The 25,125-nt window shown below is 40.3% G+C and overlaps 1 protein-coding gene across 4 annotated transcripts in view; it reads left to right on the forward strand.

The window, feature by feature from the left end:
- LOC18426284 (syntaxin-52) overlaps window positions 1-23,718 on the forward strand; it is a 35,587-nt gene extending 11,869 nt beyond the window's left edge. For 2 of the 4 annotated variants that reach the window (XM_088859712.1, XM_088859713.1), the window contains 4 exons: window positions 3,791-3,883; window positions 3,993-4,059; window positions 11,297-11,594; window positions 13,180-14,033. In XM_088859712.1, the coding sequence (XP_088715838.1) occupies window positions 4,036-4,059; window positions 11,297-11,594; window positions 13,180-13,745 (888 nt within the window). In that variant the 5' untranslated portion in view covers window positions 3,791-3,883; window positions 3,993-4,035 and the 3' untranslated portion in view covers window positions 13,746-14,033. Of the gene's footprint in view, window positions 1-3,790; window positions 3,888-3,992; window positions 4,060-6,458; window positions 7,381-11,296; window positions 11,595-13,179; window positions 14,034-21,666; window positions 21,700-21,862; window positions 21,880-22,224; window positions 22,281-22,462; window positions 22,564-22,693; window positions 22,739-23,332 lie in introns of those variants that run through there. The other 2 variants (XM_088859714.1, XM_088859711.1) reach the window with 2 other exon arrangements.
- The last annotated feature ends 1,407 nt before the right edge of the window (window positions 23,719-25,125 follow it).

A 25,125-nucleotide genomic window follows, 5' to 3' on the forward strand; every position in this document is an offset into this window, starting at 1 on the left:
ATGGTAGTTGGATGGGCAAGGTTTAAATTTCAATGCAAACTGCAGTTACTCAAGGTCACCTAAATTAATGGAGTCAGAACCTTCTGGGGTTCCTAGGACCCCAGAAAACCTCTACCTTGCTGTCTATTCAGGCCCTAGACAATCTGGAAGAAACTAGGCCTCTCTCGGATCTTGAACTTCAGGAAAGGGGCAACCTTAAGCTACAATTTCAATCCCTCCTCAAAAAAGAGGAAATTTTCTGGTACCGGAGATCCAGAATTAAGTGGTTGAAATTAGGGGATCGAAACACAGGTTTCTTTCACATAACGGCTAACTGCAGGCGCAAAGATAATTCTATATCATAGCTGTTGGTGGAAGGAAACCTTTTAGATCGACTCCCAGACATAGAGCAAGCCATCCTGGCTATTTTGAAACCCTCTTCTTGGCCCCCACGGCCCCTCGAACACAGATGGGTGATTTAGAATTCCTTGCTCTACCTCCAGAGAAGGTACCTTAGCGGGAGAGACCTTTTTGCGAATATGAAATTTTAGCAGCTCTATCGGACTTGGACTTTGATAGGGCCCCTAGATCGGACGGTTTCCCTCTGGCTCCTTTCAAGATCTTTTGGGAATCTTTTCGGTAGCTGACTTTCTCAACTTCTTCGAAGAATTTCACGATAAGGGGATAATCCATCCAGCTATGAATGCGACATTCATAATTCTCTTACCCAAAATTCAAGGTGCTAATCAGCTCAAAGATTTATACCTATAAGCTTGGTTAACTCCATCTACAAAGTCCTCCCTAAGGTGCTAGCCTCTTGCCTCAAAGAGGTCTTACACCTAGTCATCAGTCCCAATCAAAGTGCTTTCATCAAAGACAGACGGATTCTGGACGAAGCCCTTATGGCTCATGAATGCATTCACTCCAAACTTCTAAACAAAGACCCTGGTGTCATAGTTAAGCTTGATTGGGAGAAGCATATGATCATGTCGATTGGGAAATTAAAGAAGAAACTCAAACCAAGATGGGCTTCGGTGTCAAGTGGAGAAATTGGATGAGAGTTTGTTACTCTCACCCTTATTTTTCAATTCTCATCAATGGCACCCCCAAGGGTATTTCCCCTCTACTAGAGGACTCCATCAAGGGGACACCCTCTCCCCCTTCTACTTCGCTATCTCGACAGACGTTTTTGACCATCTTTTGACAGTATGTATGCTGCAGATTTGTTGCATGGCTTCTCTATGGGACTTGGGGCTCCCCCAGTTTTTCACCTCCAATACGCAGAGGACACTCTGGTCTTCAGCCATGCTTCTCCCACGGAAATCCACAATCTCTTCCTCTTCCTTAGATGCTTTGAATTTGCCACCGGGTTCATAGAAAATTACGACAAAACCACTATGATGGGGATCAATGTTGACCCTTCCACACTCAGTTCCTTTGCTGATATGTGGGGTTGTGGTAAGGAAACATTACCATCCAAGTATTTAGGTCTTCCTCTATGCATTGGAAAACCTTACAAAAGCCCGTGGTCCCACATTGTTGACAAAGTAGACCGCAGATTAGTTGGATGGAAAGGAAGGTTTCTATCCCCAGGTGGCAGGTTGACGCTTATCAAAGCAACTTTAGCCAACATTCCAATATACCAGATGTCCATTTTCCACATGCCAGCTGCCATTAGCAAGAGGATCGAGCTACTTATGTGGAGGTTCTTGGGGTTAGGCGCTGATTCTGACCACAAATTCCACTTGATAGCTTGGGATAAACTCTGCCAACCAAAGAAATGGGGGCGCCTGGGTATTAAAAAAATTGGTACTCAGAATTTAGCCCTACTTGGCAAATGGCGTTGGTGCCTGCTAACTCACAGGAACCAACTTTGGATCGACATCCTAGAAACCAAATATTGTCTTCACGATTCTCCTTGGCTACGTGAATTTAGAGCCAATAACGGGTCTTCAGGCATCTGGAGGTCTATTTGCTCAACTTTTCAATTCTTTAAACGCCGAATCAGGTTCCATCCCAGATCACGGGATCGAATCCGCTTTTGACATGATCTTTGGCTGGGCCACACCCCGCTTAGGGATGAACACCCTAATCTCTTTCGACTTGCTAGAGATCATGGGGCAACAGTAGCCCAAGAAATGCTACTGACTAGGACTTCTCGCTCTTGGAACGCAGTTTTCAGGAGAACCTTAAATGACCAAGAACACTCCAGCTTTGCCTCCCTTTCGACAGACTTGCGAGCCTGTTTCCTAGCCCACGTGGGTACATATTGCATCATTTGGAGTCCTGCCCCGGGAGGCTCTTTCACGGTGTCATCTTTTTTACTGCTCTCTGTCACTGCCTCCCACTTTCTCCCTTGCACCAACTTTTATTGTGGCCCAGGCCTGGGATTCCCTAGCCCCCCCAAAAGTCAAGGTGTTCACGTGGTTGGCCCTCTCTAAGAGAGTACTGACTATTGATCAGCTACAAAGACGTGGCATTCAAATTCCCAATCGCTGTGTCTTGTGCTTAGCAAAAGAGGAAACTAATAACCACCTCTTCCTGCATTGTCCCTACGCTTACAACCTTTGGGATGCAGTCCTCAAGTTGTTCAAGGTAGAATGGGTACTACCTGCGGAAGTGACTTCAGTTCACTCTTCAATCAAGCCTTTTGGCCAAAGCAGGGATTATGCTCTGAAAATCAGTGGTGGCCGCGGCCTTGTGGTCCTTATGGATCGAGCATAACCACAGGATTTTCAGCGGGGAATACTCCCCTTGGTTCAAAATTTTCAACAAGCTCAAATCTTCTATCATGTTCTGCGCCACAAATCATGCTCGATTCAAAGGAATCCAGGCATCAGCCTTTCACCAAGATTGGAGCAACGTCCTTCAACATCAATTGCTCTCGTCCCTCCAGGTCTTCTCTCTGGAAACCACCACCACAGGGGATGCTAAAGCTCAATTTCGACGGATGCTCCCTCGGTAACCCGGGACCGTTAGGAATTGGAGCCATCCTTAGAGACCACCTCGGCTCTATCATGGCTTTAGTTTCCAAACACATCGGCCATAAAGATTCTATGGAGGCTGAAGTGGAAGCTTTCCTAGAAGGCTTACTACTCATCCGACATCTCAACTTGCCATCTCTCATTGTAGAGTGTGACTCCAGGAACACCATTACCTTGGCACAAAATCCTGCCTCTTCCCCCCCGGTTTTTGGCTCAATCAGTGGATCGGATTCAGTACCTTTGCAGGCATACATTCGTTGTATGGACGCATACTTGGAGGGAAGGAAACCATGAAGCTGATTCCCTTGCAAAAGCAGTAGCGGAGATGGATGGACTCTAGGAGCTTTTCCTTATTTTTGGGCTTTTTCTCTTTTTGTGCCAAGGATCGGCCTCTTTTCTTAGGTTGCTTCCCTATAACAATAACTTCTCGAAAGAGGCTTTCGATTCCTTTTTCTTTCTTCTCTTTTCCTTGTGGTAAGCCAAGGTTTTGTACTCTTTTTTCTTAATTAAAGGTTAACATTATGAAAAAATATTGCCATCTATTTGGGTGTTTTTGTTGTGGGTTGCAATAGATTGCTATGGTTTGTTTAGCTTTGGGTGTTTTTGTTGTGGGTTGCAATAGATTGCTCTGTTTTGTTTAGCTTAAAGGTTGACACAAGTCTGTCAAGTTAACTGCTTCTCAGTCTTTCTCTACACTTTTTATGTAGTTTTCCATACTATGGCCATTTCTTCGAAATTTGGTGAGATACAGAAAAGTATGCAATATGCGATTTTGCTGAGATGTTCTCTAAGCTGACTACGTCATCTGCATCTTTTGTTGCCCACAGAACGGAGAAAGAACTGCATAGGCGCCAAGACATACTCATAAGTCTCAGATCGAAAGCCAATCAGATGGCTTCCACTTTGAACATGTCCAACAGGTTAGTATTCATGGAATTATGTGGAAACAGACACATCATTATAACAATCATCATATTGTTGTTTTTTGTTAGAGAGACCTAACCCTCTCTAATGTTTTATATATGAAAGGCTCAATAATGAACAATGAGTTTGTCAAAAGGCTAAAAAAACAATGCAGTGGCTCCTCCGCATTCATGTGAGTACCTCCACCTTCTCACCTAAATATCTATAAATGTCCTTGTCCATTTACTTGCCTTTCTTCTTCACTTTTCACTTTTCTTTTATTTATAGGACTTTTTTTTATTGCAAAAAATTTATATAAGGTGTTAACCTTAGTACAAGTAAGATGTACCTAAAAAACCCACTGAACCAGGTTGCTCCTATACTGGAAAACCCCCAACTCAGTCATCTCGACCTCGAGATTCATAGATATGAAAAAAGGGGGGATTTCTACTCATAAAAATAGTTCACTACTAAGACATTATCGAGACTGTCCATTATCAAGATTTTCAAGTGTTTATAGATCGGCTTGATTGTCACCATTTCTAAAACTTTAAATTTAGTAATTGGGGGAAACAATAGATTTTTATATCATTCCAAGGCTTTGCGGTACCGAAACTACATTTTTGACATAATTTTAGACATATCTTACTTCAATAGTATACGGTTGACACCTCATACAAACCTAACCTTTTTTTAAAAAAAATTTCCATTATTTTATTTTTTATCGTCAGTTTACCAGCTTGATAAAATGAATCTCTAGATGTCAATATCATGTTATGGCACCTGTTACCTTGATCGGGAAGCCTAGGGGCTATTCCATATTATTAGTACTATCAATATTATCATTATTGAAAGATGGCTTTACTTTGAAGAGAAACAATAAAACATTCTAAATTAACATACTCTTTCAGAGGGCGTGTATTCGGTACTCCTAGTGCATAAGGTTTTAAGTGCAAAACATGTAGTTTGGGGAATTTTATGACTTGAAAGTTTCAGAGAAGATCTTTGATTTTTGTATTGTGATCAAAAGTTTTACAAAACATCTTTGATTTACTTTGCAGTCAACTTCTAAAATAGAAAAAAAAACGAAAGATTAAGATATGAAAGCCTTAGATCTCATATTATTATTTTTTTTTAAAAAAAATATTTTAAATCAGGACGTGGTAGAAATAGAACTCAAGATGCTATATCTGCCACCGTGATTACTTTTGCCATAAGCTTGTTTTTGTAGATCTCATTGTCTCATCAATAATCCAATCATAGAGTTAGAATCGACATGTGGCTTTTTTTGAGCTCCAAATCAACTTCTTTAGTCTGATCTTAGAGGGGAATAAAGAAGATCAAATAGTTGTGTTAAATAAATCCTTGAAACATGATGTTTTGGATGAAGGACCGCATGTTAAAATCAAGGGTTTAAACCAATGGTTAAAAAAACAGATTGGCGCCCTGGATCGGGCACCCCAAAAACCCATCCTGATCGGTGAATCGGTGATTCGAATCGGGAATTGACAGAATCGGTCAGATTCAGCCTTAAAAAATCCAAAAAAAATATTAAAATTCTTATTAGGAATCCAATAAGAAATGATGAGACTCCATTAAGAACTTTCATTTTTTGGATGAATATGCGAATATTTAGATGTGATATCTGTATGCTATTAATTATAATATAGAATTGTAACATTACATCAAAATAATTAAAAAATGTTAGAAAACACTTCCATATAATTTAAAATAATTTTAATGTATATAAAACTAATTATATTGACATTCAAAATATTACGGAAGATCGTTCTGTGACGTCAGGCAACCCGTGACTACAACTTGACGATTCAATGTAGCGACTCGGTGGTTCACTATAGTGACTCAGCAGTTCTTCTCTAGAACCGGGTGACTCTGCGCACAGTGGAATCGACACGGGATGATCGATTCCCGTGTCGACTCGGCGAGTCCGTTTTGACTCACTGTCTTTTAAAACACTGGTTTAAACACTAAAATGTGTAACTTAGTGTCACTATTTTGTGGTGAAACCCCTTATAAAATCATTTGAGAGTTAAACATCCCCGTTAATACTATATGCGTTATTTTCAAATTTTCGTTTAACTCAAGTGCCATCTCAAAAAGTATCTTAAAAAATAACAAATAGTCATTCTTCATAGTTAGGAACATTGAACAAGCAAAGGCATTTATTTAGTAATTTGAAGAGGCCCTATTCAAATGATGAGAGCACCCTTGCTTGATTAGGTCAAATTACTGAATTGTCCCTAGTAGCTCAAGATTCACCTTGAATAGAGACAATTTTTGTATTTTTAAATATAATTTTTGACAATGTGTCTAAGTAAAATAAAAATGAAAAATTAATTGAGATCTTTTTGAACCACCTCATAATAAAATTTGTCCTTACATAATACTATCCCTAATATCTAATAGAAAGCCTTTTGAAGAGGACAATATTAAGAAGAGTGGGGAAGAGGAAGCTCCAAAACTAGAGGGCTCCACCATTACTTCCATTAGCAACCATCTTTTTTTTACAATGGATGTCCCAACGAAAGGAATGTCATTTAGAAAGTAGACAAGAAGACCCTGTTTGGACCACATCTCTAATGCACCAAGTTCTACGCCACCGCTTGGGAACTCATGCCAATAAATATTTTTTTTTAAACAATAACTCATGGCAAAAAATATTGCATTACCTACTAGCTCATCCAATTTTAACCCATTCATTAGGGCATTCATGATATACCTTTAATAGTAATGGGTTGTTTTCATAGCTTTGTGAACGTCTACTGCTTATCTCTCCTTCCTTTAAAATAAATAATTGAGGAAAGATAGAAAGAACTTGTCAAGTATTATAAAACAACTCAAGCTCAATCAGGCGAGCAAAACATATCACATTAAATTGAGGGCAAGTTGTCTAGGTTTCATAATGCAATATTATATACTTAAAAATATCACATTAAATTGAGGGCAAGTTGTCTAGGTTTCATAATGCAATATTATATACTTAAAAATATCTGTATATAAGACCCTGTAATTGCATGGCATGGGAAACATATCACCATCAAACACAATGCCTCAACTCTCTAGCTCAAGCCTTCCCCCCACCATGGCCACCTTCTCAGTGACCAAATCGGACCCGGTTTGGGTCCGGCCAGCTCGAGATACGCCCTCCGGCGTGCTTGAGTTCTCGAGAATTGATAGCCAACCCGCTTTCCGATTCTTGATGAAAACCATACATGTTTATAAGTATGGTGAAGAGGCAGCAAAGAAGATCAGGGAGGCCTTAGCTGAGCTTCTAGTGCCGTACTACCAGTTCTCCGGGAGATTGACCGCGAGCGGTGAAGACGGACGCCTTAGATTGCTTTGCACTGGAGAGGGTGCCGGTTTTGTTGAGGGTGTTGCAAATTGCCGGCTTGAGGATATCAATTATCTTGATAAATTGGCATTTGAAGAGCTATATCATCTCATTTATGGTGACCCAAAGGAAATTGACATGACTCCTGTTGCTCTCATTCAGGTAATCACTATTATAGATATTAGTTGGCTCTTACAATTTTGTGGTTTCATTAAACACATTGTTCTCTTTAAGAAAAGTAGAAGAAGAGTGTAAATTTCTCAAGTTGTTAATAAATATACTGTTAGTAATTATCATTTAATAACTATGGTAAAATTGAAACTTCAAGAAACTATTTAAAATTCTGGTTTTTATATCATGGATAAACGCAAAATGAAGATATATGAGTTTTCTTTTTTCTTTTCTTCAAGCTAATGAGTTTTTCCATTGATATAACTATCATATTAATGTGTAATATTAGAAAAAGGGCCACCTAGTTTATATTGGTATAGAACACCAATAAAAAGGTAAAACTAGCCATGTTTCTTACATTACAGGAAAGAGAACAAGAACACAAGCCATTTTGTGTGTGAGTGTGTGTGAGAGAGAGAGAGAGTGAGAGAGAGAGAGAGAGAGAGAGAGAGAGATTTTTTCATGGAAAGAGGACCTAATGTGTACAGAGAGAAAGAGAGTGTAGTCAAGCCAGTAAGAGAGGTACTCATTCCCTAAATGAGGGATCTAAAATCTTCAGTGGTTGACCAACTTTTTGCTTTACTGCAAATAAAAGACAGAGCAATGGAAGAGAAAAGGGTTGTGTGTTCTTCATTGATGATGTAACAAAAGAAAAAAAAAGAAAAAGAAGAAAAAGGGACTTTTTTTAGAGTACAACATCATCCCATTAGGTTTATTGTACAATGACCCGCTTATCTGCCCCATAGAAAAAGAGAAATACAGATCGAATGTCGCATCGAATCTTAAAAAAAAATAACCCGCTGGAGCATATTGTATACTTGTTCCGTTGAGTAAAAGACTGATTCAAGTACTATTTCCTTCTTCTTTTTTTAAGATTTTGAGACCCACTTTAGAATTGTTATGAGTTAAAAAATGAAAAATTTGAGTTTCTAAATACTTAGATATGAGAGACAAAAAATGAAAATTGAACAGTTTTTGTCCAATCTAAGGGCAAAAAAATGTGAATAAAATTACCTTTTGGGAGGTGGGTTGTCAGTTGAGGATGTTACATGGCTAAAATAATAAATATCAAACATAAGATTTCACCGAGGGAGTTAAGAGAGAAGATGGTCCGGCAGGAGAATTTACAAAACTTAATATAAAAAAAGCAGGTTACTTGTAGTTGGCCAAGTAAAGTTACATATTTCCATAGGATTGAACCTCATAGCAGTGGAGTCCCTTTCTTTCGCTATATGGAGCATGTGGTAGTTATCCATTAGCCTCACTCCTACTAATTTATATATCTCTAAAGTCAACTAATCTCTCTCTCTCTCTCCATTATTCCACGCTTTTGTTCGTTCCTATCTCTCTCTACATTTATAAATATGAAACGAATGAATGTAAAAGAAAGTATGATATCTTTCTCTCTCTAAATCTAAAAATGTGTAATTGATGAGCATAAGCATATGGTCCTGTTCATCGTTCCTATCTCTCTCTACATCTATAAATGTGAAATGAATGAGTGTAAAAGAAAGTATGATATATTTCTCTCTCTAAATCTACAAATATGAAATCGATGAGCCATAAGGATGTGGTCCTCCATGCGCATGGGGAGCCATAAGGATATGGTCCCTATGCCCGTGGGATGGGATGAAATTAGCGACCACCACAGGCAAAGGGTGGCCTTCTTCTTTTTTTTCGGCTTTTTCTTTCTTTTTCTTTTTACTTTTGAGTGTGTTAGGCTCAGGCCTAGCCCAGTACGACCTGAAAATGACCTCTTCAGCTCGTAGGGACTAGGGCCCAGCGAAGGCAAGAGTGGGCCGGGCCAGTCCCCACCTTTATACAGGGGTACATACATTAGCCTTGTGGTGGGCCTGTCAGCCTCGGGCTTATGAATTTTACTCAGGGCAGTTACCAGTCTGGTCATGGGCTAGCTTTGGCAAACGTTTCAAAGTTTAGCTTTGGGTCTGGCCCAGGCCGAGCCGTGCTCGGGTGCCACACAATCGGTCAACTCGTATAAAAAAACCAAAAAATATATATGTTTAAAAGATTAGGGGACGTGCTCGGGTAGCGCAATGCTGGTCTTGCTCGGCTTGAAAATATTTCGGGCCTACCAAGTAAGATGGGCCAGCATCAAGCCTTAACACAAGGGCCGCACTGGGTCCAAAACCAGCCCCTGGCTGCAAGCCCATGAGCCAGCCAGGGCCATAAACGGCCATTCTTTTACCAATGCATGTGGTCCATGATGTTGGGCTTGGACCGGGAATTCCATGTCCCAACCACATGTAGAAGAGCTGGGCCAGGGTTTGGCCTGAATGGCCGGCCGGCATCTCCTACTCCTGGTCCCTTGCAAGCATGTCCCACATATGTACACAGAGAGAGAGAGAGATCGATTGCTACTTACGAGCAAGAGTATGATTTGTAGTGATCATTAATAAAAAAAAACAGAACCATGCCTTGTAGTGGAGTTGCGTGACGAGTAAAACATGAGAGAGAGAGAAAGAATTATTTAACCACAGATGATGGTGAAAAGAAAAAGACAGAGAGAGATGATGTTGGGAGAGAGAATTATTTAACCAAAGATGATGGTGAAAAGAAGAAGACTTAAGTTTTCTTCCAATTAGAGAAGGTTATACTTATGTTCAAATAAGATTTGAGAAGGTTATATTTTATTCAGGGATGATTATGCAAAAGAGAAAATTAAACTCCCTAAAGAAACCGGAGATACAGGACGGCAGAGAGAGAGAGAGAGAGTTTTCTTTAGTCCTTGAATGATGGGTTTGAGAGAGCGATTTTATGTTCTTGCATAGGCTAAATTATGTTTGAAAAGTTGAAGCTGATTTCGTAATCGGACTGCTAGTGTCTTAGAAATTAGCCAAAACGGCTTGAAACCGGTAGGCTATATGTCTGGGTCTAAGACCTTTTGGTTTTCACCGGTTCTCGCTTTCATCCTTTTTTTTCTTTGTACTTTCAAATGAAAAAAACCTCATAAAATTGGTGAGCTAGCTAGGGGTGGCAATGGACTCAGATATGATCTGAGTCCAAAAATTAGACCTGGCGGGTTGGTTCTTGGTTCAAATCTTGGACCCAAATACTGTTCGGGTTGGGGTTTGGGTTCAGCTAGTTCGGGTCTAGTAATAGTTTTGGGGTCCCAATATAAAAAGATCCGGTTTCTATGCTGCCAAGCCCGCATATAAAGAAATGCAACCTTCTTAATAAATCTATTTTTGAGATGGATTTTAAGACTTAATTTTTAAGCACATGTAATCTTTAACATGGAGATTATGAATATGAAAAATTGAATAAAGTTTAAAAACTAAAAATAATAATTCTAATAAGACAGCATTTGGACCGTTAGTTTCCATTGTTTGTAGATGGAACACCTACTTCTTTACATTTTCTGGACAGTATATGTAAAAATGCGGTCCAGCCCACATAAAACAATTTTTTCATATATAAAATATATTTAAATATATAGATGTAATTTTTAGGCGGACTCCCGAACCCGACCCAACCTGTTTCCATCCCTAGAGCTGGCTTGGGCAGCTCCCAACTCATTAAGAACATATATAGGTGACTAGTTGGGCCCATTGATCCAGATTTTTAAAAACTCCAGAAATGAAGCAAGAGAGGGAAAGCACTTGGCTCAGCATACATGGCAATGAAATTGTAGTGGGAGTCCCAACGCGTTCGTTTACCTAAAAAAAAGAAGGGAAAAAATCCAAAGTAAATATCGGAAAGGAGTTAAATTTAATTTTTGAGCTTCAAATTTCATAGTGGGTATTAAAAGTTGATTTTAGAGATATTAGAGATTCTTGATACCCAAAATATTATTGCCTCTATTTTCCAGACGAGGATTCGAGATGAGAATAATTACTAAAATATTATTGTCTCTATCTTAGTGACATTTTTTCCTTTTATTATCCAGGTCACTGAATTCCAATGCGGAGGCTTTGCGATCGGTCTCCAACTGAGCCACTGCCTTGTCGATGGAATTGGCGGCGTCCAATTCCTCTCGGCTCTAGCCGAAATGGTTAAAGGAGCCGACTCCCCCTCTGTAGAGCCAGTTTGGAGCCGCCACTTACTTGGCTCAGCTCCACCAGCAGAGCCCATCGACCCAAGCCGACCACCCCTAGTTTTCCCTGACTATCTGCTCGAGCCAGTATCCTTTGACATCTCGGCTCAAGCCATAAGCCGCATAAAACAAGCTTTCTTTGAAAAAACAGGTATGGTTATTGTGTCCGCATTAAACATGTAGTATAGTTCAAGAAATGGCAAATAAGGACGCTTTTGGGTGGTGTATGCATCAATGATAGCACAATCATATACTCATGCCTACATAGTGGGGCATTTGGTGTGGGGCCCTATAACTACAGCATATTGGCTGGCCCCACATACAATAATTGTTGGTTTTAGGGAGGAAACTGGATTTATAGGGCTGCACCCTTATCAAAATAAGTAAAGCCTCACTTCATAACTCATCAAAAGTAATTTAAATATTGAAAAAATTTTAAATCGGTCATCTTGGTTTGAACATTACGGTTGTTGAACAAATGAGGATTTCGAACTCTAAAAATAATATATATTGCAATGAATTATCTACACAGGCCATTTTGCCGTAAGAAGTACGTGTTTATAAATATATAAGATGTGTATCATTTATTAAGTTTCAAAGTTTATTGTCGGTGTTGAAAATTGATTTTAGAGCCATAATAGAGATTTATGTTGCCAAAAGTGCTTTTTTGGATGGATTTGAGGTGCGGCTTTATTTTGTTTTCAAAAAGCCTAAGCCCTATAAAAACTTCATCCTTTAAAGAAAAGGAAATTTGTTGTATATGTATCCTTGGGAATGTATTTGTACATGTAATCTCACGCACACATAAAGCATCCATCTCAAAGATAGATGTAAATTGGTGGTCCCTTCAAAAAAAGTAAAAAACCAATGGTCTAAAAATTTCCATTGGTAAAATTTTCATTTTCAGTTTTTGAACTTTATTATTTTTTTACATATTTATGATCTCCAATTAAAGATTATATAATTCTTAAAAAGTAGAGCCAAAATCCACCCAAAAATGGATTTTTAAAAGGGCACTCACATTTCCTAAAAAAAGTAGGTCCAAAATCCATCTCAAAAATAGATTTTTACAATGGAACTCATTTCTACATATGAACCTAGGACATATAGAAATCGCATCCTCTAGGAAAAGGGCAAATCTACAAAAAAAAATATTTGAGTTGACTTGGTCTAATGAGTTATTTTTTCCACCTAGCATGTTCAAATGGTGTTTATTAAATGATAAAGTGTAGGATAAAACCATATATCTTTGATACAAAGAAGTCACAATCGTTCTAGTCATTAGATTTGAAATCACGCATAGGTATGTACTATATTGATTGAGTTCAAAGCCCCAAAAGAAAAATCTTGATTTTGTGAGATATCCATGCAATAATGTTTTACATTTCATTGCCAGTGATGATTCTCTCTTATCTCAAATGTAAACAGTCTTGTAACATGTAAATTCCTAATTAAGTATACTTACTCTCAAGTTCTCAAGTTTAATGCAACAACCATCATGTCAGGTTTAAAAATCTACAAAATAATGGCTGTCATATCCAATATAATTCCTACCATTTCCATTTCTTTAACAAAATGTCTGTTCCATGTGTTATAGATAATTTTGATTTAAACAAAATGTCTGTTCCATGTGTTATAGATAAGTTTGATTTACTATGTTAATCAATAAAGCTACATGCATAAAACATCCATCAAATACTTACTACCCAGTCATTACTATTTTTTGAACCTTGTAGGCAAGCCTTGCTCTTCCTTTGAGGCCCTAGCAGCCGAGGCTTGGCGGTTACGTAACCAAGCCATCGGCTTAGAACTTAATCAAGAGACAACCCTTGTCATCATAGCCGGCTGCCGCCACCTCATGGACCCACCATTGCCCAAGGGGTATTTTGGGAATTGTTTCTTTCCGGTGAGGGCAAAAGCATCGGGAGAGCGAATGCTTGAAGCCTCTGACGTGGACGTGGTGACGTGGATTCAAGAGGCAAAAGAGAGGCTCCCTAGAGAGTTTAGGGCGTGGCTCGAGGGGCCCACAAATGGTGAAGACATGGAAGACCCCTTCCAATTATCTTTCTCTTATAATAATTTGTTTTTGAGTGAGTGGAATAGGCTTGGATTTAGACACGTGGACTTCGGGTGGGGCACAGCTGTACACGTGTTGCCCATCCTAGCCTCCTACGTGATCCCTGCTGGTGTGTTTGTGGCCCCGCCTGAGCCCAAAAAAGGAACACGATTGGAGATTTGGTGTGTGACTAGGGCACACAGAGAGGCCTTTCTTGAAGAGATGAAAAGCTTGACTTCAGCTTAAGTAATCTCATCTCTAACTATCAGATATGAAATTGGACGGCTTGGGGTGTATCAATAATTACTTTCAAAATCTAATAAAATCATCTTTAGAATTCATACAAAAAAATGGAACACCTCAACCATCCACTGTTACATCGGACGATTTGACTTAGGGTAGTTGTGGCTTTCTCTACAAAAAAGTTCTTATTATATACTATCCGGTATTTGTGTATTTTCTTTTTCCCATTGTATGACTTCATTGTTAATATTGTTGTTCTATAATGGATGGTTCTAAACTGGTTTTTCTTTAGGATTTCTATTGTTTACTATTTTTCTTAAAAGAAATCTTATGGAGGACGGAAGTTCATGTTGATAGCCCATCTATGAAAACTAAAAAACTCCAAGTACAGTTGCTTTATACAATGACAAGATTTAAATTTCATAATAAGCAATAGAATATTTTCTTTTTTTTTAATAGTTTGATGTTTATATGCACCAAGCCGACTCTAATTAATTCGGATAAGATTTGGATGATGGCGATGATGCTCCCATGCACCACTAGGAAAATAGGGGCTCATATTCTTTTTGTTTTGTGCCTATAGACTAATCTAATATGTCTTGCTTAGGTTTGGGGTCACGGTGGTAGCACAACATGTGCCCCAGCGATGGTCTAGGCTTCCATTCTCACTTAATGCATTAAAAAACCACTAACTATTTCAAAAAACGGGTAGGAGCTCATCGTCCTCACTGAATTACGTTAAAAATATGTCTTGTTTGGTTATCTTCCATTCATGACTAACTTCCATGCTTCCTTAAAAAGTGTTGCTCTATAGGGGCTAGGAGATGACATTTCCATGATAAGTCTTTGATTTCTATGAAAATGAAAGGTCCAAAATTGATATCTTATCAATGATGCCAATGAGAAAGCTCTCCTCCAACTAAAAGAAAATTTTGGAACTTTTCCAACCAAACATTTATTTATTTTCAAATAGTCAAAGGATTGTATACAATGAGACCTTTTACCTTTGATACAAGGAGGTTACAATTATTTATGACCATCCAATATGAAATATAATAGTTTGGTGTGTTATAAAGTTCGAGAAAATTTCTTTTAAAATTTGAGTTTGGTCAATAGAATAAATGCAATAATCCACACTTCTAATGGTCTAGATTAATTATGACTACCTTATACTAAAGGTAAATGGTCTTATTGACATCGTAATTATTCATTTAAATACTAAGCTTTGTTTGGAGCTCCAAATATGGACAAGATAACCAAGATAAGAATGAATTTTGGATTTCCAAACTCAAAAGGCACGGCTATCTGAAACCACGATAAGTAGATGCTCAATTCTCATCTCCACAAAATGTTAGATTTTTCCTTCGATATGACGAGATGTCTTATAGAAAATAAACGCTAATCAACGATATCAATGTCGTGCCCTAATGCAAAATTCGGTTTAAGCTTTACTAGGCTTGATGCCATTACAATATATATCCTCACTGATATTGAGATACAAAGACAGGAAAGAGTTTTTACGAGGCTTGAATTTTATATTATAAAAGTAAAGTGCACCACAAAAACTCACTAGAGAACGTTATTTTAATATTGGAGAACCCTCCAAGTCATCATCTCACCACGAAGATGTATGAGTATAGGAATAAAAAAAGGATTTCAAGTCATAAAAATAGTGCGTCTTGTAACATATTATCTAGACCATCCATTTTCAAGATTTTCAAATGTTTATAGCAAGTGTTTAAAAAACTGATCAGTGACGCAAATCATCTTTCTGGAAAACCAATTTGGATCGGTGGATTTGCAATTCGCATTAGAGAGTCAGGCATATCGGGACTTTAAAAAATCTCAAAAAATCATTTAATTTTCTTAAGAATATAGTTTTTTTTATGTTTCCATAAAAACTAGTCGTATTGCATTATAGTTTTCATTATTTTACTGAAAATACATACATACTGAGAACATCTCTCATGTGTGAGTGTTTGTTATCTATTGTATGCAATTTATAGTCAAAATAAAATTCAAAGTATAACTCATTGAAATATAATAGATTTCCCTAACTCAAATTTTTATAATGAAAAGAATAAAGCATGTTATAGTCTTGGATCTTTGATTTAAGGAAAAAGTACATATAAGGTTGCAACCTTATATGTAGAACTACGGATGCACCTAAAAAATCCATCAGAAAATGTAGTTTTAATGTTGCAAAACCCCTTTGATTGATCATCTCGACATCGAGATGTATGACCATGAAAAATGAAAAGATTTTAAGTCAAAAAAATAGTGCATTTTACAACATATTATCTACACCATTCATGTTCAAGATTTTCATATGTTTATAGATCTACTTGATTTTAATCATTTTTTAAATTTAAAATTTTATAATTAGATATAAAAATATATTTTGAGATAATCCTAAAAGCATTTTACATTACAATTATATACCGTGATAAAATTTGAAGGTGCACCGTACCTCTACAGCTACGGATGCATCTGTATGCCACCCTTGATTTAATAGAGGGAAACTAGAGGAACTTTCAGGCGGCAAAAGGTCTGGCTTACAGCCTCAAACATCCCCCTCCATTCCTGGTGCCTCGACACCTTTCAATCTATTGGAAATGCATGCGGCTCGTTCGTGGCGGTTCACTTGCAATCCATGGAGACCCTTCCTCTAGGTTCCCTTCGTTTGATTGTGGATGTCTTGAGCCCTCAGTCCATTCTGTCCCTCCTCTGGCTTGAGGTCGACGGCTTCTTCTAGTGGTCTATGGCATCACCCCCGTCTCATCGTTTTATCTCTTTGAACAACGGGAACGGGCTCGACCAATCCCATGCTAATAGTGAAGGGTGGAAAATTGTTACCAAGAACAAGAAAGGCGACAAACATCATCGCCCCCCTAGAAACGTCAAAATCTCCGCCCTCGGACGACGCCTTCTGTTGCACCACCAGCACCTTTGCCTCCCCCCCTGCCACCGTCGGCTCCCCAGCCTTCCCTTGCTTCTGTTGACCGTACGAACTCTTCTCCTAAGGTCCCTATCGAAGAGCCAAATGGCAATTCTGTCACTTTGGGCACACGACGCCTCTCTAGTGACTTGGTCGGACCCTTTGCAGATTCTACTCTACCTGTTTCGGCCCATTTGATTTCTATTCCCATGGTTTCCCTCTAGGAAACCGGGTCTCTCTATGTTGACCCCCTTCACCTTGTCGCCGCTGCGGGTCCGGCCATCCCTATAAGATCCACCCATGATTTGGAAACGCTGTCTATGGCTCATGCAGCCTCGGCTTCCATGCTCGCCCCCTCGTACAACCCGCCATGAGCCCCTTCGTCTTCCACATCTTCCCCCCAAGGTGTTGACACTTGTATGGTGACTCACCAAACCTCCCCCACCTAGCCCCCTTCTCTTCTCGAGGACCAACCCCCAACCTCATCCCCTATACCCTCTTTTTTTCCTTTTCCATCTTCCACCTACCCCAATTCCCTTCCCAAGGTTCACCACGTCTCCCCCCCTACTTCTCTATTCCCTATCCCTCTTCTTTTCGGTTCTTTACCGGCAGCTTCATCTTCCTCTTCTTGCAGCTTCCATACCGGTCCCAATGTCGCCTCCCATCCAATCAACCTCCGTCATCTTTCATACCCCCACTCCTCCATCATGCCTTCCTCCGCCATCAGACCGAGTTTTCTCTACCTCAAACCCTGCCACCTCTTTACCATCCATCGCTTTAAGGTCTGGTCTCTCACCTCTCTGTCCGCCTCCTTTTATCGACGTCAAAACTCCCCTGGAAGAACCCCCGCCTATGCTCGAGGCCTCATTCCACCTACAAGAGACACTGCTATTGCTGCAACCGAAAATTTTGCATCTGTGGAGAGTTCGTCCCAAACTACCACCATGGACCCTTTCTTCGACCTTTTTGCTGCACCCCCCATCGGACCCCTCTAGTGGTGACCCCGTCATCATCTCGGTCCCCTCCTTGCCTATTCCAATACTTGTTCCTCAACCGGCGGTAGCTCTAAATCCATTTATTGACCCCTTCTCGGGCCTGCTACCCCTCTTTTTCTCTTCTTTCTCTACGCCGCTTCACCTCAACCACTTCCCTTACCCCCTACTGACTCTCCCTCATAGACCGTACCGACAACTCAAGGATCTTTTGTCCTTCACCCTCTACTCCAACACCTTCTATCTCGGACTCTGCTCTGCCCCTGCATCTCCCCTCTACCACTCACCTTCCGACGACCTTTGTAGGGTGCAGCACAGTGGATTTCAACCCCAACGAGCCAGTCTTGTCTACTCTTGGTGGTGCTGCTAACCCCCTAAACCCAAACCCAGCTTCATTCACACCTCTTCATTCTGTTACCTCTCCCCGTGTCGCTCAACTCTCTTTGACTACACCCACCCCCTCCTTTGTGAACGACCATTCGGCCTCTCGTCGAGCATTTTCAGGCTTACCTCTGCTGATGGACTGCCTTTCTCGATTCTGCCGGCTTTACTCTCCCCTGCTGCCTTCGTAGGGACACTATGGGAGACCCGCTCTTGCCCCCATCCGTGGACTCAGATTATGTTAATGGAGTGGACGCTAGTCAAGGGCAAATCCATGAAGTTTTGAGAGTCATCGGCTTTCCAAACCCACCTAAAGGACCATTCACAGAGTTTTTCAAAGCTGAAGCTCAGTCAAGAGTAAGGGTAAGCAAGAAAAGCTCCCGTGAAATTTCAAATTTGGTCTCCACTATCAATTATGACCGCCCCTCCTCATCCACCCTCTCCTTCTCCTCCACTCACCAACAAACGGCCCCTAATGGCTAACTAGTGAGACGTTCCCTTAGAAACAACCCCCTCTCCATAACCGATCGATGCTGATTTTATCCTGGAATATCCGAGGTCTTTGTTTTCCCCACAAGAAGAACGCAGTCAAAGACCTCTGCTTTAGACACCGGCCTTCGATTCTAGCCTTGACTGAGACCAAGTTACCTTCCCCCACTCTGCTTCAAGTCTGGCACGTATGGGGGCGTCGTCCATGCCTATGGGCAGCAGTGCCAGCCGAAGGAGCTTTTGGGGGAATCTAGGTTATTTGCGACCCAACGACCCATTCCTTGGTCTCCCAACACTTAGCCAGATTCTCGGTCACTATTCTTCTCTCTAGCATTCCAGACGGGTTTCAATGGAAATTTACCGCTGTCTATGGTGCTAACCTAGACACGCTCTAACCTCTCCTTTGGGAGGAACTCAATCTGGTTGTTCAACTACCCCACCCAGTTTGGTGCTTAAGGGGTGACTTCAACGTCACTAGGTGGTCCCATGAAAGAAACTCTTCTACAGAGATATCCCCGGCCATGTCCGCTTTCTCTGACTTCATAGCCCTCAACAACCTCTTGGATCTCCCCACCCAAGGTGCTCAATTTACTTGGTCCAACCATGTATCCAAAGCATCTCTTTTGAGATTGGATCGCTTCCTGACTTCTGTTGAATGGGACACCTCTTTTCCTAGACCTCATTTCTTGGCTTTACCCAAGCCAACATATGACCGCTGCCCATTCATCCTTAATACCAATCCCTCGTATAGTAGCCCCAAACATTTTAGGTTTGAATTAGCATGGCTGGAAGAACCTACTCTTTCAAACCTTTTACCGGCATGGTGGCAGGAGCTTTCTAATATGGTAGTTGGATGGGCAAGGTTTAAATTTCAATGCAAACTGCAGTTACTCAAGGGTCACCTAAATTAATGGAGTCAGAACCTTCTGGGGTTCCTAGGACCCCAGAAAACCTCTACCTTGCTGTCTATTCAGGCCCTAGACAATCTGGAAGAAACCAGGCCTCTCTCGGATCTTGAACTTCAGGAAAAGGGCAACCTTAAGCTACAATTTCAATCCCTCCTCAAAAAAGAGGAAATTTTCTAATACCGGAGATCCAGAATTAAGTGGTTGAAATTAGGGGATCGTAACACAGGTTTCTTTCACATAACGGCTAACTGCAGGCGCAAAGATAATTCTATATCACAGCTGTTGGTGAAAGGAAACCTTTTAGATCGACTCCCAGACATAGAGCAAGCCATCCTTGCTATTTTGAAACCCTCTTCTTGGCCCCCACGGCCCCTCGAACACAGATGGGTGATTTAGAATTCCTTGCTCTACCTCCAGAGAAGGTACCTTAGCTGGAGAGACCTTTTTGCAAATACGAAATTTTAGCAGCTCTATCGGACTTGGACTTTGATAGGGCCCCTCAATCGGACGGTTTCCCTCTGGCTCCTTTCAAGATCTTTTGGGAATCATTTCGAGCTGACTTTCTCAACTTCTTCGAAGAATTTCACGATAAGGGGATAATCCATCGAGCTATGAATGCGACATTCATAATTCTCTTACCCAAAATTCAAGGTGCTAATCAGCTTAAAGATTTTAGACCTATAAGCTTGGTTAACTCCACCTACAAAGTCCTCGCTAAGGTGCTAGCCTCTTGCCTCAAAGAGGTCTTACAACTAGTCATCAGTCCCAATCAAAGTGCTTTCATCAAAGACCGACAGATTCTGGGAGAAGCATATGATCATGTCGATTGGGAAATTAAAGAAGAAACTCAAACCAAGATGGGCTTCGGTGTCAAGTGGAGAAATTGGATGAGAGTTTGTTACTCTCACCCTTATTTTTCAATTCTCATCAATGGCACCCCCAAGGGTATTTCCCCTCTACTAGAGGACTCCATCAAGGGGAAACCCTCTCCCCCTTCTACTTCGCTATCTCGACAGACGTTTTTAACCAGTCTTTTGACAGTATATATGCTGCAGATTTGTTGCATGGCTTCTCTATGGGACTTGGGGCTCCCCCAGTTTTTCACCTCCAATACGCAGATGACACTCTGGTCTTCAGTCATGCTTCTCCCACGGAAATCCACAATCTCTTCCTCTTCCTTAGATGCTTTGAATTTGCCACCGGGTTCATAGAAAATTACGACAAAACCACTATGATGGGGATCAATGTTGACCCTTCCACACTCAGTTCCTTTGCTGATATGTGGGGTTGTGGTAAGGAAACATTACCATCCAAGTATTTAGGTCTTCCTCTATGCATTGGAAAACCTAACAAAAGCCCGTGGTCCCACATTGTTGACAAAGTAGGCTGCAGATTAGTTGGATGGAAAGGAAGGTTTCTATCCCCAGGTGGCAGGTTGACGCTTATCAAAGCAACTTTAGCCAACATTCCAATATACCAGATGTCCATTTTCCACATGCCAGCTGCCATTAGCAAGAGGATCGAGCAACTTATGTGGAGGTTCTTGGGGTTAGGCGCTGATTCTGACCACAAATTCCACTTGATAGCTTGGGATAAACTCTGCCAACCAAAGAAATGGGGGCGTCTGGGTATTAAAAAAATTGGTACTCAGAATTTAGCCCTACTTGGCAAATGGTGTTGGCGCCTGCTAACTCACAGGAACCAACTTTGGATCGACATCCTTGAAACCAAATATTGTCTTCACGATTCTCCTTGGCTACGTGAATTTAGAGCCAATAACGGGTCTTCAGGCATCTGGAGGTCTATTTGCTCAACTTTTCAATTCTTTAAACGCGGAATCAGGTTCCATCCCAGATCACGGGATCGAATCCTCTTTTGACATGATCTTTGGCTGGGCCACACCCCGCTTAGGGATGAACACCCTGATCTCTTTCGACTTGCTAGAGATCAAGGGGCAACAGTAGCCCAAGAAATGCTACTGACTAGGACTTCTCGCTCTTGGAACGCAGTTTTCAGGAGAACCTTAAATGACCAAGAACTCTCCAGCTTTGCCTCCCTTTCGACAGACTTGCGAGCCTGTTTCCTAGCCCACGTGGGTACATATTGCATCATTTGGAGTCCTGCCCCGGGAGGCTCTTTCACGGTGTCATCTTTTTTACTGCTCTCTGTCACTGCCTCCCACTTTCTCCCTTGCACCAACTTTTATTGTGGCCCAGGCCTGGGATTCCTTAACCCCCCCAAAAGTCAAGGTGTTCACGTGGTTGGCCCTCTCTAAGAGAGTACTGACTATTGATCAGCTACAAAGACGTGGCATTCAAATTCCCAATCGCCGTGTCTTGTGCTTAGCAAAAGAGGAAACTAATAACCACCTCTTCCTGCATTGTCCCTACGCTTACAACCTTTGGGATGCAGTCCTCAAGTTGTTCAAGGTAGAATGGGTACTACCTGCGGAAGTGACTTCAGTTCACTCTTCAATCAAGCCTTTTGGCCAAAGCAGGGATTATGCTCTGAAAATCAGTGGTGGCCGCGGCCCTGTGGTCCTTATGGATCGAGCATAACAACAGGATTTTTAGCGGGGAATACTCCCCTTGGTTTAAAATTTTCAACAAGCTCAAATCTTCTATCATGTTCTGCGCCACAAATCATGCTCGATTCAAAGGAATCCAGGCATCAGCCTTTCACCAAGATTGGAGCAACGTCCTTAAACATCAATTGCTCTCGTCCCTCCAGGTCTTCTCTCTGGAAACCACCACCACCGTTTTTGAGACAAACAGAACCTCTGGCTTGGACAATTACGGTCTTGTTGGATTACAAAGGCAGATTATGAGAGGCATGTATATTATCTAGTTTATTGCAGTTTATGAGTTGAGTGATATTATCTGGTTCACTGCAGATTATGAGTGGCATGTTTTTATCTAGTTCAATGCGGTTAGGATTATGCCTTAATTACCAGATTACAATTTTTTAAGCCAACCTTAAGTCCTTGGTTCTGTATTTGCATCTCGAATGCAGAACAAGATGAAGGCCTCGAAAAATTGGAGGAAACTGTAATCAGCACAAAACATATTGCGTTGGCAGTCAATGAGGAATTAACTCTACATACAAGACTCATTGTAAGATACATCCCTAAACTTTTTGTCAGAGAGTACTGTCTCTCACACATTTTTGGGAAAGTTTTAATTGTAAGATCAGTATGTTCAGTTTGGTCAAAGTTTAATTTTGGAATTGGTATGTCCTGAGCAGGATGGCTTGGATGAGCATGTGGATATGACGAGTTCTCGCTTGCAGGTATTTTTTTTCGTCCCTTCATTTATTACTGCTTAGATTTTTGCACAACTTCCTTTTCAGAGGAAAAGCCCCTTCTATGAGTTTGAAGCTTTTGTTTAGAGGTTTAACGCACCAGTTATCGTGGTGGAGGCCAGGTGGCTGGTCCCCCATAACTCTTGGGCTATGATTTTTGTTGAGATCATGGACTTTGGACCTGTGTGTACACCCTTTCTTTCCACCATGTGCTTAAGGAAGCCAATGCAGACACTGATGCTTTGGCTAATGAGGGCAGCAAGTGCTATGAGCGTTCAGTTGCATCGTTTCTCTCTTGCCATTGAGACGCTATTTTGGCATCTCCTTGATTTTCTAGGGATTGTTACTTTTTGTGTTAGTTCAAGTTAATGAAGCATTCAACCATTGCCAATTGTTTATATATGTGCGTTTGTGTGTGTTACTTCTTAGATGTCTATGGTCCTTGGGTTTTATTTTTTTTGCTTTGGTTATTGGGTTTTGCTAATTATATTTTCTTCCATTTCGTTATTAATATTATGAGTTCTTGTTATAGAATTCTTGTATGCCCTGATTTCTTTCTCTTTATTTGGTTGAGCTCTCCAGAGGGTCCAGAAGAGATTGGCCATCCTGAATAAGAAAACAAAGGGAGGTTGCTCTTGCATGTGTTTGATGTTATCTGTCATTGCTATTGTGGTTCTTGCTGTTGTTGTCTGGGCCCTTATCAAGTACTTGTGATGACAAGGAAACAGGTTTTCATCTCAACTTGCCATTACAGGAGTTCCAGTTGTACTTACAGTCCATACTCTATGGGACAGCTTATTGCTAGCTTGCTTCGGGAATGTTTTCCATTAAGATTCACTTGGTGTTGCTCGTGTAACCAAACCTTGTTTATAATGTGGTAAGATTTGTTGGTTAATAGGGCTTCTGTGCACTTGTCATTTGTGAACTTCTACTATTGATATCTTGTTATAGAATTGAGCTTCATGATTTCCACGGAATGGATATAAGATTATATAAAATAGTGAGTTCATCTTGGTTTAAGTCGGGCTTTGGATCTAGAAATGCCAAAACAGTCATATGAATTATGTTTCTCTCACAAAAAATTATACTTTATATATTATAACCAACACACACATACACGCTGCGGGTTCCTCAGAGCAGGCTCAAAGTGGGATGCGATTTGGATTGAACCAACCCAATTGTCACTCCAATGCCAATACTAGTTTTAGCAAAGTTGGCTAGCGAAATACCCATAATATCAGCAAATTTACAGAACATATATGGCCATTAATATCCTTTGTTTTTTGCCCTTTTTAACTTTCCTTCGGTTTTCTTGCAAAAAGTAAGAAAAGAAAAGTACGAGTACATTTAAAATAGGGAGTGTATATTATGAGACTACCTTTTTTTTTTTAGATGTCAAATTGCATGGCTTGGGGTATAATGAAATTCGAGAATTTTATTTATTTATTTATGGCTTTTAGTTTAGTCATGATATTCTTACAACTATCCGATTTGGAATTTCATAGATGAGATTGTTTGTGACATCCTTGTACTATAATTATATGGTCTCGTTGCATATAACTAAATAAAAAAAATTAACTCATCTATACTTATTTTATCAATCTTTATTCTCCCTATTCCTTGGGAAACCTCGATTTCAAAATAGGTAAAAGTCAATGTCAAATAATTCCTTCAAGTTCTCCATGGCTTGATGCGCAAGACTGAGCCCCGTGTATAAACCACCTTTCCTCCCTCAAAAAAAAAAGCCATGCAGAAATGGAACTTGAGCTTCTAAAGTATTGCAAACTTTCTGATTCATGGATGGAGATGCTGCATATCACAACCGAGGTGGCATTCGAGGTGAGGACAATTTTAACCCCCTTTTTTTTTTTCTAAGCACAATCTTGATCTCTGGGGTCGAAGAATTTTGTGTCCTCAACATAGTTAGTTCGAGGATTGAAACAAGATATAGGGATTTATGATTTCAACGAGGGTATGACCATTAATAAAATAGAATGACGTATCAAGATTCGTGTAGCCGACCTCAATTAATTGAAAAAAGGTTATGATGATGATGAATTATCCCAAATATAGAGAAACGAGGATGAAAGCGTTTCAAACTAGAACAAGGGCTTGACCAATTACTTTTCCTTTAAATGTACGATAAGATTGTTTACCCTTGGTACAAGAAAATTACACCGATCATTAGCCACTAGATGCAAAATCTGCTAGTCAAAGGTGTGTCATAAAGTTCCAGATCAAGTCTAAAAAGACTCCAATTCCCCTGAGCTAGCAGGGTTCATATTTGGCTGTAGCGAGTGATTGTAATCTTATTGTATTAAAACTAAACAATATTATTCTATATTTATTCTGTTTGACAAGAATATATATTTGTT

Source organism: Amborella trichopoda, chromosome 2, assembly GCF_054954075.1.
Source record: "Amborella trichopoda isolate Santa Cruz 75 chromosome 2, AtrichopodaSantaCruz75HAP2 v2.0, whole genome shotgun sequence".
Classification (NCBI taxonomy): Eukaryota; Viridiplantae; Streptophyta; class Magnoliopsida; order Amborellales; family Amborellaceae; genus Amborella; species Amborella trichopoda.